Here is a 13,931-nt window from a genome sequence, read left to right as displayed (position 1 = left end):
TTTTCCCAAGAGCTAATGGGCTGCAGCTCAGCCTTTTTTCATTCTGAAAATTAAAGCCTGAGGCCATGCTGGTTAATTGTACCTGCTTGTGCAGGGTTTTGATGGATGAGGTCGTTGACTGAAGCAGAGTAGCTTTTGGCCAAGTGGAAGGCAGAAGGCAAGGTGGTCTGGTTGCTTGATTGTGCTCTAACAGACGCTCAGTGAAGTCTTAGCTTCTGAGCTCAGAGGAGTGCTAGCACAACGGTTCCCATGAGCCTCCCAGTGAGGCATCTGCAGGAAAGAGTCCAGAAAGACCTGAGTCTGTGGTGGTCTTTGCTGTGATGCTTAAGGGAGGAGGACAGGAAGGACAGGAGTGCTGCTTGCATGGGAGGCTTCTTGGGTGAAGATTTAGGGCTTCTAAAGGATGCTTCTTCATTATCTTTTTAATGAGTCTTTTCCGAATCTGAGTAACCTCTCCTGTTATAGCTATTAAATCATTCCAGCAGCACTGACATGGGGATGAACCTCTGAGTCATTTGGATTTAAACTGAGTAATTTAGCACTCAGTTCAGATTGCCCCAGTATTGGCTTTATGAAGGTTTAAAACGTTCTTCTCAAAGCGTTAAGAAGTATTTAGTGTTCTTCTCTCACCTTGCTCCATATGTGAGCCTCCTTCCCAGCACCAATGGGAAGGATTCCCATACATCAAGGATTCCCGGCTCACAGCAGAGAAAATGCTCCAGGACTGACTAGAGGAGAGGATATTGTGCTAATGAAGCTCAGGTGCTTGTTTTGTCTTGATGCCAGGGGAGACTGCAAGTGCTGGGGAAAGGAGGATGAGGAAGAGGCCAGTTCTTGAAGTCTGTGGCAGAGAAAGTACAACGTGGCTTTTGGCAAAGCCATCCATTAAATCAAGGGACCTCTTGTTGTGGGGAGAGCTAACTTTTTGGAAATTGTTAGTTTCTTACACAAACTCCTGCTCCAAGCTGGGAAGCCTGAAGTTCCCTTTGGCTGCTGTTCCAGGCTCCTGCAGCCATCCTAGCTCTGGTGTCAGTTCCCAAATACACTTTCCTCAGAGAGTTTCCTTTGGTAGCCAACGTGTAGGAAATGCCTGCGATTACGGTGATCTTCTGTCTAACAGTACAGTTCCTTTCTCATCCAGCTGGAATTACTTTTTATCTCAAAGGTTTTTGTATGGAGAACCATGATCTGCTTTGGCACTTCACTGAGCAAGGCAAGGTCAGACCTATCACTGCTGTCTCTTGACTGACCTCAGGAGCCATATCCCCTCACTCAGCAGCAAGGCTGGCCCCTGGCCTGGCAGGGACAAGCACTCAAACAACAGACCTTTGCTTGGCAAACAGACCTGGCAGCTTGTAGAGGCAGAGCTCAGGAATTGGAAGTCCAGCATGGCCAGCCATATTCCAGTAGCTGGAAAGTGCCTGGCTGCTGCAACCGGTGACTGATTCACAGCAGCATCCAGGAAGAGGGATCGAGTACATTGCCCCTCTTCTTAGAGGATTTTACTGTGAGTGTTTGATCACTGCAAAGCCCTGACGTGTATTGCTCATCTCTTTTGCCCTCCCTGAGTCAGTCTGTAGGACACAGCTGCCATAGTTGGGCTTGTCTCGCTGCTGGAGACCTTGCCTGTGTTAATTACTGTGTGTCACTTTCCAGCTGAAACTCAGTTTCTTTCTGATCTCTGCGTGTTCAACACAAGCTGGTAATGGAAGATTGGAGGTCACAAGGCTCTGCTATACAGTGGCAGAGAAAATCCTGCTCTTAGAAGAAAGCCTGCCAAAAGTGCCTGCCAAGCCTTTCATGGTGGTTCTTGAATTAGCCCCGAGGTTATGTGTCTCCTCCCAGCCTGCTCCACCCGCTTCAGTTTATCTCCTAGAAAATCCTCCTGTCCCCAGAACTGTTAATCTATTAAGCAGACCGTTGCCTGGGGGAGCTTATGATTACAGGAGACTGCCTGTAACATGGCTCCAACCTTCCCACAAGCTCCAAGGCTTGTATTTGGTTATCAGATAGGTGTTGCATGATTTGGGTGCTCTGCATTTTGTAGATCCTGCAAATACACGCCAAAATACTTCGTTTTTTACAAGGGCATGTAGTGATAAGACAAGGAGCAAAGGCTTTAAACTGAAAGAGGGGAGATTTCGATTAGTTATAAGGAAGAAATTCTTCACTCTGAGGGTGGTGAGGCACTGGAACAGGTTGCCCAGAGAAGCTGTGGCTGCCCCATCCCTGGAAGTGTTCAAGGCCAGGTTGGATGAGGCTTTGAGCAACCTGGTGTAGTGGAGGGTGTCCCTGCCCATGGCAGGGGGGTTGGAACTAGGCGGTCTTTGAGGTCCCTTCCAACCCAAACCATTCTATGATTCTTTGGCCCCAATTGCCAACACTTCATTTGCAAATAAGCCTTATTCCAGCCTCGCTCAGTTGCAGAAAAGCTAATGCCCATCGCACATGTGGGGGAAATCTGGAACCAAAGATGTGCCCAACATCACGGCAATTAGTAACGGTTTGCAAGGCTGCAAGATATAAGACCGCCTTGTACTCAAAGATTGCAGCTTTCCAGAGCTGTGCTGGTTTTGCTCCCACTGGGGGAAAGTAGCTCCCTCGTGCCCTCTCTATCTCAAGGAGGACTTTTACTCCAAGTTTTACCTCTTCCGTGTGAATGTGAAGGCTCTCTGGCATGTGGTCCAGAGAGTCTCCTTGTTCCCTCACCGCATCCGAGAAGCCTCTGTGCTAGCTGCTCACCCTGAACGCAGCCAGCCAAATGTCAAGGGGCTCCCGAGCACCGTGTGGATGTGCAATGTTGCTGTTATTTTCAGCCAGTTGTTCAGCTGTCAGACTGGATTCTGGAGGATGCGAAACTCGGGTGACACATACGCAAAGCGTCTTCTGCCAAATCAGGCAGACGAGCAGCTTGATTCAAAAGTCACGTCTCTCTATTACTGCATATTGTATCTACTTTTTTTAAAGGAACAGTTTTGCCATGGAGAAAAAAACCTGCAAAATTGTTATTCTGGAGAAGGTTTTTGTAGTGCTGAGGATCTGTCTGGAAGGTTGATATTTGCTCAGCTGTGTGCTCTCTGTGTGCCAATGAATACAGCATGTCAGAGCAAACACGCTGGAGCCTGAATCTTCCCAGCAGAAGAGCTTTCATTCCTTTTGGCTCCCAGTTCTGACAATGGAGAGCTGAGGATGGAGAGCCTGGTGTGGAACCAAAGCGTTCCTGAGGAGGTCTGATATGACAACACAGTGGAAACAACATCCCTTCAGCTTCACCTGACCCTTAGCTATGGGTTGACTTTATTATTTTCATATGTACTGCCCTTTCTGTTGTAAGCAATACCTGCTTGTGCCTTTTGTCTGGACCGTGCAGCCAGAAAAGTCCTCAAATAACTGCTAGGGAAAAGAACTCTCATTCGCTCATCTAGCTGTATTCTCAGGCACAGAAGGGGCCAGAGCTGTCAGGATTCCCCTGGTCCTTTCCTGTCTTAAGGTTTGGGAGGTAAGCAGATGGTCCTTCCCAGGGATCAACACACAACAGCTTGGTGCCAGCGTTTTATGGCACAGTCATCATAAATAACTGATATTATTTGCTTTCTCTATTTAGAGAAAAGTATTGTTCTATCCCAGTAACAACTGGGAAAACACATGCCAGCATTTATCATGCAAGTGCTGGCAGTAATAGAGGTCAAGTGGATTTATAGTGCCAGAATCCATTATGCATTTGAAGACTAATTAAAGCCTTAAATGAGATGCTTGTCCTACTGGAGGCTGCTTTTTTTTTTCCTTTCCTCTCTTGCTGCTGTGCTTTTCCTTTCTCCTTTTGTCTTTGAAGAGCTTGCTGTAATAATGGAGCATGAGCTTGACAGAGCTTTCCTGATTAGATGTCAGCAGTGTATGATTTGAGATGCTCAGAGTGCATTCGAATTGCTGGACCGTATCTCTACTGTCACTTCTGAGCTTGGTAGGGTTTACAGACCAGTCTTCCACCCCAAACAACTGGTTGACTGATCTAATTTAATCATATTGAACAATATTGAGAGTTGTCTGCCAAAATCAATGTTCTGAAATGCTGGGGGTCTGTACAAACATGGGGAGCCACTGTCCTGGGCTGGAAGAACTCGCCCAAAAGACAAGTCAGTATCTTGGTTAATACAGGTACAAACAGAAATGACCTTTTCATGAAAATACAGCGAGTCCTTACACCAAGACTTGTTGTTTTCTCTTTGTCTGTGGTGCAAAGCTTGTGCTCCGTGGGGTAACTGCTGCCACTGAGCTGTGCGTGCTGCTCAGCCAGGAGGGCTGGGGACAGAGGGGTATGATATTGGCCATACAACCTTTCCTTGTTGGCCTTCTGTGAGGTCCACTGTCAGGTTTAATTCTGCTTCCTCTGGTACAGCCACCCCAGAGGGATACAGCGTGTTCCCGGCCTGCAAATAGAACTGTCGCTTGATCTGCGTTGGGGTGGTTTGCTTCGTCTCAAACAGCGATGGAACGGGCAGCTCTCCAAGCTCCTGGAGATGAGGGGAGAGCCTAGTAGTTATCAAAGCACATGTCAACTTGATGAGAGCTCCTGGCAGGGCTCCCTGAGTCACTGCTACACATGTTCTGCTCGATCTTGTCAACTCTGATATCTCAGGAGCACCAGCTGGATATGGAGACTGTCCATAGAGGAACAAAACTCTGCCCACACTGTCTACCCAGCTCTGCCCTACTGCAAATTTACATGGGATGATCCCATTGCTGTCCTACAATAAAACACTTCCTTGTGTTTTCTGTGGCTGTAGCTCACTTTGTAGCAAGGTACTGCTAGAGAATTCTTGCTATGTGAGCATTTCTCCTCTAATTGCACGCTGAAAAACAAGGACTTGCCTGTTGGAGGGCCTGCTTGTGGCACAGGAACAGAGAGCCCTTCCCTCTGGAGACCATACTGATCCTGCCCTTCCAGGCATTATGGAGCTGGTGGCAGATACCAAGGGGACAGGAGAAGAATGGGTGGGAAGATGCTGTGCTTGCTGCATGTGCCATGTCAGCACTCTGCTTTGGCTTCTCCATCAGAGATGCAGGGTCCAGTGTAGGTTTATGCTGATCAGCTTAAAAGCCCAAGGAAAGGGGGGGGAGCATGCACTACCAAGCTGCTGACTGTGAAAAAGAGATTGTAGATAAAGGTTCCTGTCTCCATGTCATCACAGGTAGTACAAGGACATACAGAGGGGCTGTCGTTTTCTCTGCAGGGTGGGGAGGTGAGACAGAGGAAAAAAGATGGGTCTAGATAGGTGTCTGACGTGGATATATTGAGTTAGTGTCCCAAAGACAGTAGAATAGGGAGTATTTGTGAGATGAGAGGATGTAAGGGAGCTGAGAGAAGCAGGATGTCTTGTATGTATGCAAGCAAGCACATGAGCATCTCCCACTATACTGTTGCAATAAACTTCCTCCTCCCTGGAATTCATTGCTCCCTTCCAGGTAGGGACAAGAATGCTTCATCAAGTTTTAAAATACAGGAATGTGAAAACGGTTAAACTCACCTCAGGAACCAACCTGCAAAAGGCAAAAAAAAAGAGCAACAACCAAAACCAAACCAAAGCACAATGTTGGTTCATGGTGGTGTTGAGATCATGGGTGGGGGAGGGGAAGAGATTTTGAAAAAAAATATTTTAAAAAGAAGCAACAAGCCTGAGCACTGAAAAGAACAACATCTGAGTGAGTTGCTCCGGGAAAACAAGGCATGAATACAGCCAGTCAGTAGCGTTGCTCAGCTGATGTTCACAAGAAGGTTTCAACTTGCTCTGTTAGAGACCTCAGTAAACCTTAAAGACAGAGCAAGCATTTAGAAATGCCCCTGAGGTTTTCCGTTACTCTGCAGCAGGCTTGGTAAACATGCCAATAAATACTGGAGAGAGAGGAAAAAACCTTCCAGAGGAACAGACCCTGGTTTTCAGCTGCTCACTCTATTGCATCCACGGCTGCTGCTGCCGTTGATCGGCACGGGGGAGAAAGAGGCAGAGTTGAACTTCGGACTGAGTTATTAGATGGTGCTGCAGGTATTTCTGGGAAAAATAACTTGGAGGAGGCTGGAAGTTACGTCTGGAGCAATCTGAGAGAACGTCCTGGTCGGAGACAATTAATGGGACTCATTCTGTCGTGGGATGCCTGTGAGTATGGAAATCTTTCTACTCTCCTGGAAGGCGAGTGTGCCCAGGCTACTGAGCCGGTCTGCTGCGGAGTGGACGGGAGAAGCTCCTGCAAGGGTGGTGGGAATTGCTGCCTGCGTGGATCCGGTTTCCAATAGCCCTGACTGATCCCTTTCCGATAGCCACTTAAGGTGGCTGCTTGTTTCACTGGCGCTGCCTCGCTGTGGGGCTGGCAACGCCATGGGCTTTTGCAAGACCAACGTTTGGCCCTGGTGCTGGTTGTGTTTTCTTCTAAAAGAAGCTAGCTGAGCCTAAAGGCTCTGAAGTTGAGTTTGTAACTCCTAACTTCTTCCTCTCTTAGCTCAACTGAACGTGAGATCCGCAGGGTACCAGACTAACACTAGCATCAAAACAACTGGAAAAGACAAATTGTTCTGCGTGCCCTGATCACTGGGGTGGCCTCAGCTGACCGATATTAAATTAACACAGGGGAAGGCAGGTTTTCTCAGATCAGAGATTAATGGTTTCTGGCCAGCAGTTTAATGCTATTGCGAATGTACAAAAGCACCTGAGGACGGAGGTGTATAATTAACGACTCTTTAGGCTGTTGGAAATGATGTGTGTTTATCTAATCAGACACACTTCGCTTCTTTCTTGCTTTCCTGGAAGTGGCTGTTAAAAGCCGCTGTGACGCACGCTCACTTCCAGATGCTGGCCTTGCCTCTTGGGCATCGCTTTGAAACCCAAACGTACCATCTGATTGAGTGTTTGTAGACGGCTTTTCTTCCAGACCCACCTTGCTGCTCCACGTGTAAAACTACAGGTTATTCTGAGGGAAGGTGGGAGCCATGAGCAGCTATAGCGATGTCCTGAATGTCACCGCTGCCGTCCCCTCGCTGAGCTCCTGCCTGACCGACGTGGCAGCAGCCAAAAGCCCTTTGCTCATTTGGCAGCGTGGGAGGAGACCGGGGGCCACCCTGCCATGGCACGGCCCCCTCCTCCATGCTGATGCCCACAGGTTGCTGGTGGGAGCTGGGTATGGGGTGTCTTGTGTCTCCCACTGAGTTGGTACAGGACATCAGCTTCGTTTAAGAGCTCTGGGTCCTCCCAGCTAAAAACTGGTATCGCTGATGCCCTGTGTAAGCTTGGGTGGTGTTTAGCACGTGGAAGGAGAATCCTGTATGGAGTGAATGGGTCTCTGGCAGGGCTGTGTAGTGCAGGAATCCCTACTGCCTGGTGGCTTTTTCCACTTAATCACCACGTTCTGCTTACAGCCAGTCTTGAATGGTTTTAGGAATTTTGTGCCTCCTCTCTTGTTAAGTTTGTCCAGTGAGCAGCTCAGTGGCACCCTGGGTTTGAACAGAGTCCACGGGTGCTGCCTTAAAATACGCAGTGGTGCTGTTAGGTGATGGTGGGAAACTGGGGAATCTTTAGGGCTGGTGAGTTTGCTGTTGCAGGAACCACACAAAGCTCAGTGGTTTCCGTTCTCAGGGCTCAGCATGGAGATGGGTTTCAATTCACATGCATGCATTCAGACACCTTCTCCCAGGATTTCCCCTGAAGCTTGGAAGTTGTCATGAGACCTGAGTCCAAAGCTTTCATTTCTGCGCTGTTTGGTGTTGCTGGTGTGGGATGTCATGTGGTGCTCAGCTAAACTGAACCTTCAGGAAAGATCAGGGAAGGGGAGCAGGAGGGTGAAGGTGCAGAATTTTTCCCAGATGTGGTGAAGGTATCCCAGGGCCGTTTGGTAAGTCCTGGCTGTGTTAGTGAGCAGGGCAATAGAAGCTGGAAGCAGGCTGGAGGGAAGCATGGAGGTAAAGAGAGTTTGGAAAGGAGCCAGAGTTGAACTTTGTTTCGCCCACTCTGTTGTTGCTAGAATACTACCTTAAAATGAATTTTCTAAAATCGCAAATAAATATAATGAATGCTGCTAAATTTTTCAATTTCTCTGTCAGCCTCAGGGCAAGTTTTTTTTCCCCTTAAGGCTGGGCCTGTGATAGTTAGAAAATATGTGCTCCTTCCCTTAGTTTTCCAGCCCTTGTGACTGTAGATAAAAGCTCAAAGCTTCATCCCAGATACATTCTTTAAATTAAAAACATGAAGATAAAGCAACAAATCCCCGCATTTATTATACTATGGTTTTGTTATGATTTTTCTCAATGTCAGTCCCCTGACTTTGGTTGTTTAGAGTGGGGTTTGTAACTTCTGAATTCCAGAGGCCTCAGTGAAGATCATGGTCATAGTGTGACCCGGCTGGGCTGCTGGTTTGATAGCAAAAGCTTCAGGCAGCCCTAGCTGTTGCTGACTGTACTGTGATAGTATTTGGAAAAAGACCCAAAACAATAGAAGAAAAAAGCCAAATTTGAATCTCAAGGACAGCACAGCTGCAGCATCTCCTCCTTTTGACTTTGTACTTAAGAGGAGCGGAAGGTCTGCCCTGGTTTGAATTTTATCTGTGTGACATTAGTGCTGTGGGTGAGTGACACCCTCCTGATTTGAGAGTGCGTTGTTTTGCAGGAGCCAGGCCAAAGAGATTCCAAAGGAACAGCATGGACAGCTTAGACCTCCTGAAGTTCCCTTCTGAAAAGGTAAGCAAAGATGTCTGGCCTCAAAGATTAAATATCAGTAGGAATCTGTAATGGCTTGTTGACTGGCTTCATTTGCAGGGAAGTATGTAATTAGCAGATATCACTGGAGTCAATGGGATTAACCGAAGAGGGTTTCTAGAGAGCTTGGAGGAGAGGAACAGCTGGTCCAACTAAAAAGGCACTTAACAACTGAAAGCTGAAAAAGCCACTTCGATGCTTTTTTGAAAAAACAGCCCTTTATTGAGAGGCTAATCGTTAGCATTTTAGCCCCTTTGGTGGCTGGTGGCAGATCTCAGCACCTTCTTAGCCCAGCGGAGCGTGGCATTCAGCACGAGGAGGGAAGGAGAAGTCAGCAGCGGGAGACGGTGCGTTGCAGGAGGCAGAGGGGTTTGTTCCAAGGGGCTCTGAGGATTTCACTGCTGGAAACGTCGGATCCAAGTGGGTCAGCCTTTTCCCAGTCTCCCCAGGGTGAAGGCTGTTTCGACAGTCAGCTGGGAGGCACTGAGCCATTCCACCTACAGGGATCATTTAAGTTTCTCAGAAAATCCTGCGCACGATCGCTGGGTCTGCCGTGCGGCAGGTACTGGTGCTGCCATGGGGCTGTCATGCCCGTTCCCGGAGGAGATGGCCAGGCGGGCAGCCGTGCTCTGCCTTTTTGGAATGTCACTGGCATGAATAATTTACATCCCTCCAGTGCTTTCCAGGCACAGCTCTCCCGAGTGTCCCAGGGAGCATTTCCCCTTTTACAGAAGTGTCACAAGAGAAAAAACTCACTCAAGTTGCAGGTAGGTCCAGATGGTCAATGGGAAATAACCTCAGGCTTGCAAAACCATCCGGGTGCCTAAACATCCCAGTAAGCACTGGGAGGGCCTGACAAAAGCTCCTCCCTGAATTAACTCTCTTTTGGAGTTAAACACCAAGCACTCTTAGTATTTTTATTAATTTTCCCAACTGCCCACTGGCTGTTTTGGCTCCTACCTGTTTTGACCAGTGTGACTCCAGGTCTCGGGTGTCGATAGCGGTGACAGCGATGCCCGATGCCAGGGAGATGTTCCATTGTGTATCCTCATCGGAGCAGCATGGCCCAGGGGTCTGGCAGGGAGAGTTTTGCTGATGTGTGATTTGCTGCTAATGCTGTTAATGCTGTTGGTTTCCTACTCTTTGCTGTAAAAGCTGAGCTTCGTTCAATAGTTCAGGCAGGGTTATAGGATTTCAGGGTTTTTATGGGGAGGGTGGAGTAGACAGGAGCTCTGGGTAGTCCATAACTGTGGAGTCAGACATGAGCTGTCCCAGTCCCCCTGCAGTGGTTCTGTGGGGTGTGTGCGAGTTCAGCTCTCCTTGTGAGAGTGTTTTGGGTGCAGTTCCCCTTCCTCTCTCCTGCTGCAGCTCCTAGGGAGAGGTGATTACTGTCACGGGAGGCAGGTATTTGCTTCAAGCTCGCAATGATGAGAGTGATAAGATTGTAAAGAATAAGTCAGTGGAGTGAACTGAATTCTCCAGCACCCTCTTGTTATCATCTCACCCTCTCTGCCCTTCATTTCTGCCAGAGGTAGCCTTCAAAGTCAGCAGGGACTCCTTTTACTGCACAGGCCAGGAGCTCTTGTCTAACGCCTCTGCATGGAGTTGTGTGTCTGGGCAGAGCTTATCTGCTGGGATGCACACTCATCGGCTCTGAACGCCCCAGCAGATAGCGGGAATGCCACTTCTCTGTCATCCTGATCTCTCCAGCCTGTGTCTTATTCCTTGTTTTGAACATCTCTGGTTTTAGCTCCCAGCCATTGGTTCTCGTTTATTTCTCTCTCCACCAGACTAAAAATCTCTTTATCACATGCTGGTTTTTACCCTGAAGGTGCTACGTGCCGTAATTGAGTCATCTATTCTTTTTATCATGAACTAAACAGTTTGAGGCCTCTTACTAAGGCAGTAAAGCATTGTATGGCAGTTTCTTTCCAGTTCTGAAATCCACTTTTGTGTCTGCTCTTCAAAATTTGGACACCAGCCTAGCTGCAGTTGGTCCCATCGATAGCGTTTAGGGAGACGAATCTCTCCTCACTTGTTCTCACTATTCCTGTTTGTACTGCAAGGAATGGAAAAGTCATTTTGGCTGCAGCATCCTGCTGTTCTGTTGGTGTGCTGTGACTTCAGGTCCTGTTCGCTGACCTTGGCTTTTTGGTGTGTGTGCCCTAAAATCCCAACTTTGTGGGTCCTTGGGTCATCTCCTGAGCTGTGCCTGAGCTTCTTTCACCTGATTGCTGCAATGAGGACACCCTGGGGAGTCCTCTCAGTGCCTTATATATGATACAGAGCTGGTTTGCAGCCTGGAAACCCCAATGCCCAAAGCATGGAGCAGGTTTAGGCACTCAGTTCCCACCGGTCACATGTAAAGTGCCTGATGCCTTTATTAAGTGTCTTTGGAGCTGAATGCTGAATACTCCTGCTGGTGCTTCTGCACAGGGCCTCATCTGTGTGCCAGCAGTGATGGGGCTGTTGTGATAACACAGGCAGGCTGCTAAGCCGAGTCTTTGGACAGACAAGGGATCAAGTTGTGTGGATCTTATGGGAAGGGGGTGAGAATGGAGGAGCTAGGCATGGGGCAGGGCCTGGAAAAGCAGAGTGAGCAGCTGCAGTGAGAAGGGGCAGAAACTGGAATTCAGGAGATGTGTAATCTCTGTCGCCTCAGTTTCCCCATGTGTTACACAGGGGTGATAATCCTGTATTTTATATGGCCATGGGAGCACTGAGCACAGGCAGTAAAGAGAACAAAGGAGGGCAGCAGTGCGAGAACAGGCATCTGCTGCAGTTAGTTGTGTTACCCTGTGGTCCCCACGTGCTTCTGGCAGCATGAAGGCTGGCAAAGAGCTGAATGGGACTCCAGCCACTCGCGTTAATCTGCCTTTTAGGAAACTGTTGGGTGAGGGCTGCTCTTCTTGATGAAGCCAGTGGGAGACACTGAGGCAGACAATGCTCCGTGTGTGCTGGTAGCCAAATCCTAGAGGTGGGAAATGCTGGGAAGCATCTAGCATAGCTGTGTTCCCTGGAGCATCGTTGGGTTTTCCATGGTTCAGCGTGGGCTGCGGCATGATTGTGTGCTGGGAGGAAGCGAAGATACAGCAAGTGGAGAGACTTGTGCTGAGAGTTTGATATCCTGGGTGAGATGAGCTTGCCACTCTGGAAAAGGTTTTTATGAGTGTAGTTGCCAGAAATCACAAGCAGCTGTGCCTGCTTCTGAACCTTCATCATTCCCTGTGCCTGTAAATAAACTAGTCATGCCTCTACCTCCATACCTGGATTTTTTTTAAGAGGATGCTGCTACTTTCTGACTTCTCCATATGGAGAGGTTGACTACTGTGTGTTGTTTGAAGGATGTTTTCTCTCTGCTCGCTAAAATCACCTGCTGTGGAGATAGGCAAAATGTCCTCATTCAACCCACATCATGAGTGGTAACTCACACCATCTAAACCCCATGTTCACTTCTTGCTTCTGTGTGTCTCCTGTCCTATGGATACTTGCCAACAGATCTCCACGTAAACCTGAGACAAGCAATTTGTGCAATGACTGTTTCTTGCTTTCCCAAGGACCAGAATGGGGACAGCCATCACGTGGGAGACCTGAAGATTTCTGGAAAAGAGTTCTTGTCGTTACCTGCAAGGTCAAAGAAATACCGGGAGCACCAATCCAGTTCAGAGAGAAGGTCCCAGGCATCAAGTACATCGCCATTAGATACCAGCGAAGTCCGAGTCCAGGTGTCACAGTCGGTAGGAAGATGTTTTTTTCCTCCAGTGCTGATCTGGGAGTTTCTTATAGCACGTTCATTCTTGCCTCATTTCTAACCTAGTATGAGAGTGGCATTGTGGCGTGTTGGCTGGAAAACAGAGCCTTCAAACAGCTCTGCTGTTGACTCTTTGGGCAACTGTAGGCAAATAATTTGGCCTAGTTGAGCTTTAGCTTCTCTGTCCATTAAGCAGAACAATGATACCAACCTCCATCATGAGCTGTTTTACGAGAGCTTGGTATTTAGTGGTGGTATTGGTAACCTTCTCTTGAGGGATGAGAGTTTAGACTTGAACTTTTCTGTGTTTGGCACTGTCAGGATGTGATGCCTTGAATTCCAGAAGAACACAGCAATTTGGAGCCCTTGCTGTGTGTAGCTTGACTTCATCAGCCTCCTGGGGTTCATGAGGAGTGGGCTTGTTGCCTTCAAGAGACAGAGCCCTTTTCAGGTTTCTGATGAGCAACCAAAAATGCTGGTTGCCTTTGCCAAATCTCGGACCTTAGGTATTTTGTTCTTTCTCTCATCTCCTGATCACATCGATGGTCTCCAGAGTGGCAGTGTGCAGAGTGGTCTCTTTGAATCTATCAGTCATTAGGCAGAGATGATAAAAAAACATTGTCTAGCAGCTTCTTTTTGGAAGCCAGTTAGAAGGAGCATGCTTCCTAAAGAGCAGAAGCTGGCAAGAGGAGCTGGCCCTGATGCCAGTGATTTATGGGTTATGGGTATGCAGCAAGTCCTGTGTTGGGTGTTGAAGAGCTCTGACTCAGTCTGTGCTTACCTTCCCAGAAGCTGGTGGGGATCCGTGTCCTGGAAAGCTCTCCACGTGCCTTTTTGATGTCTTTAGCCTGAACAATTGAGCTGTTTGTTAGGCCATTATCTGCTGGTTGTGTTATGTTTGTGTTGTGATACACGGCAAATACAATGTACAGGGGAGGTTTCCTGCAGCTGTGTTGGTTTTATTCTCAGTCCTAGAGACAGGGATCACACCCACAAACGATGGCGTGTTTCTGGATCGTGGGAGGGGGCTTGGAGATATTTGAACTCAGTGATCTCAAGTGAGAAGCCCCAAGTCCTCAGCTTCTCGTTGCCAGGAGATACAGAGCATTACAGCAAAGATTTAATGATCATATGGGTGCTTGAAAATATTTGGGCTCTTGCTTTATACTGAGACTGCAACACGCTATCACAGTCCTGTGATCGTGCAGTGATTCCAAATGGAATAAATCCAAGCTAGGAAAGATAGGCCTGTTTTTTCTTGGTGTTTAAGAAAAGCAAAATAAAATATTTTCATGCTGGATAAGAGAGGGTCTGAGCTGCAGAGCTTGGGATGAAGCCTGTCTTTAGAGTGGGGATGCTTGGAAGTGTTTCTAGTACTGAGTCCTTTGTTCCTGGTCTGTGGATCACGGGGAGAACATATCCTGCTGTACCTGTGTGCATATG

The 13,931-nt window shown here is 48.0% G+C and overlaps 1 protein-coding gene across 1 annotated transcript in view; it reads left to right on the top strand.

Annotated features, from left to right (window-relative positions):
* Positions 1 to 13,931, top strand: part of GPSM1 (G protein signaling modulator 1) — a 56,378-nt gene that overhangs the window by 18,475 nt on the left and 23,972 nt on the right. The window contains exons 10-11 of the mRNA XM_086625109.1: positions 8,649 to 8,719; positions 12,295 to 12,474. Of these exons, the coding sequence (XP_086481235.1) occupies positions 8,649 to 8,719; positions 12,295 to 12,474 (251 nt within the window). The remainder of the gene's footprint in view (positions 1 to 8,648; positions 8,720 to 12,294; positions 12,475 to 13,931) is intronic.

The sequence above is a fragment of the Tauraco erythrolophus genome, chromosome 22, assembly GCF_009769465.1.
Source record: "Tauraco erythrolophus isolate bTauEry1 chromosome 22, bTauEry1.pri, whole genome shotgun sequence".
Taxonomy (NCBI): Eukaryota; Metazoa; Chordata; class Aves; order Musophagiformes; family Musophagidae; genus Tauraco; species Tauraco erythrolophus.
Note: the sequence above shows the minus strand (reverse complement) of the source record. Positions and strands in the feature narration are given on the sequence as shown.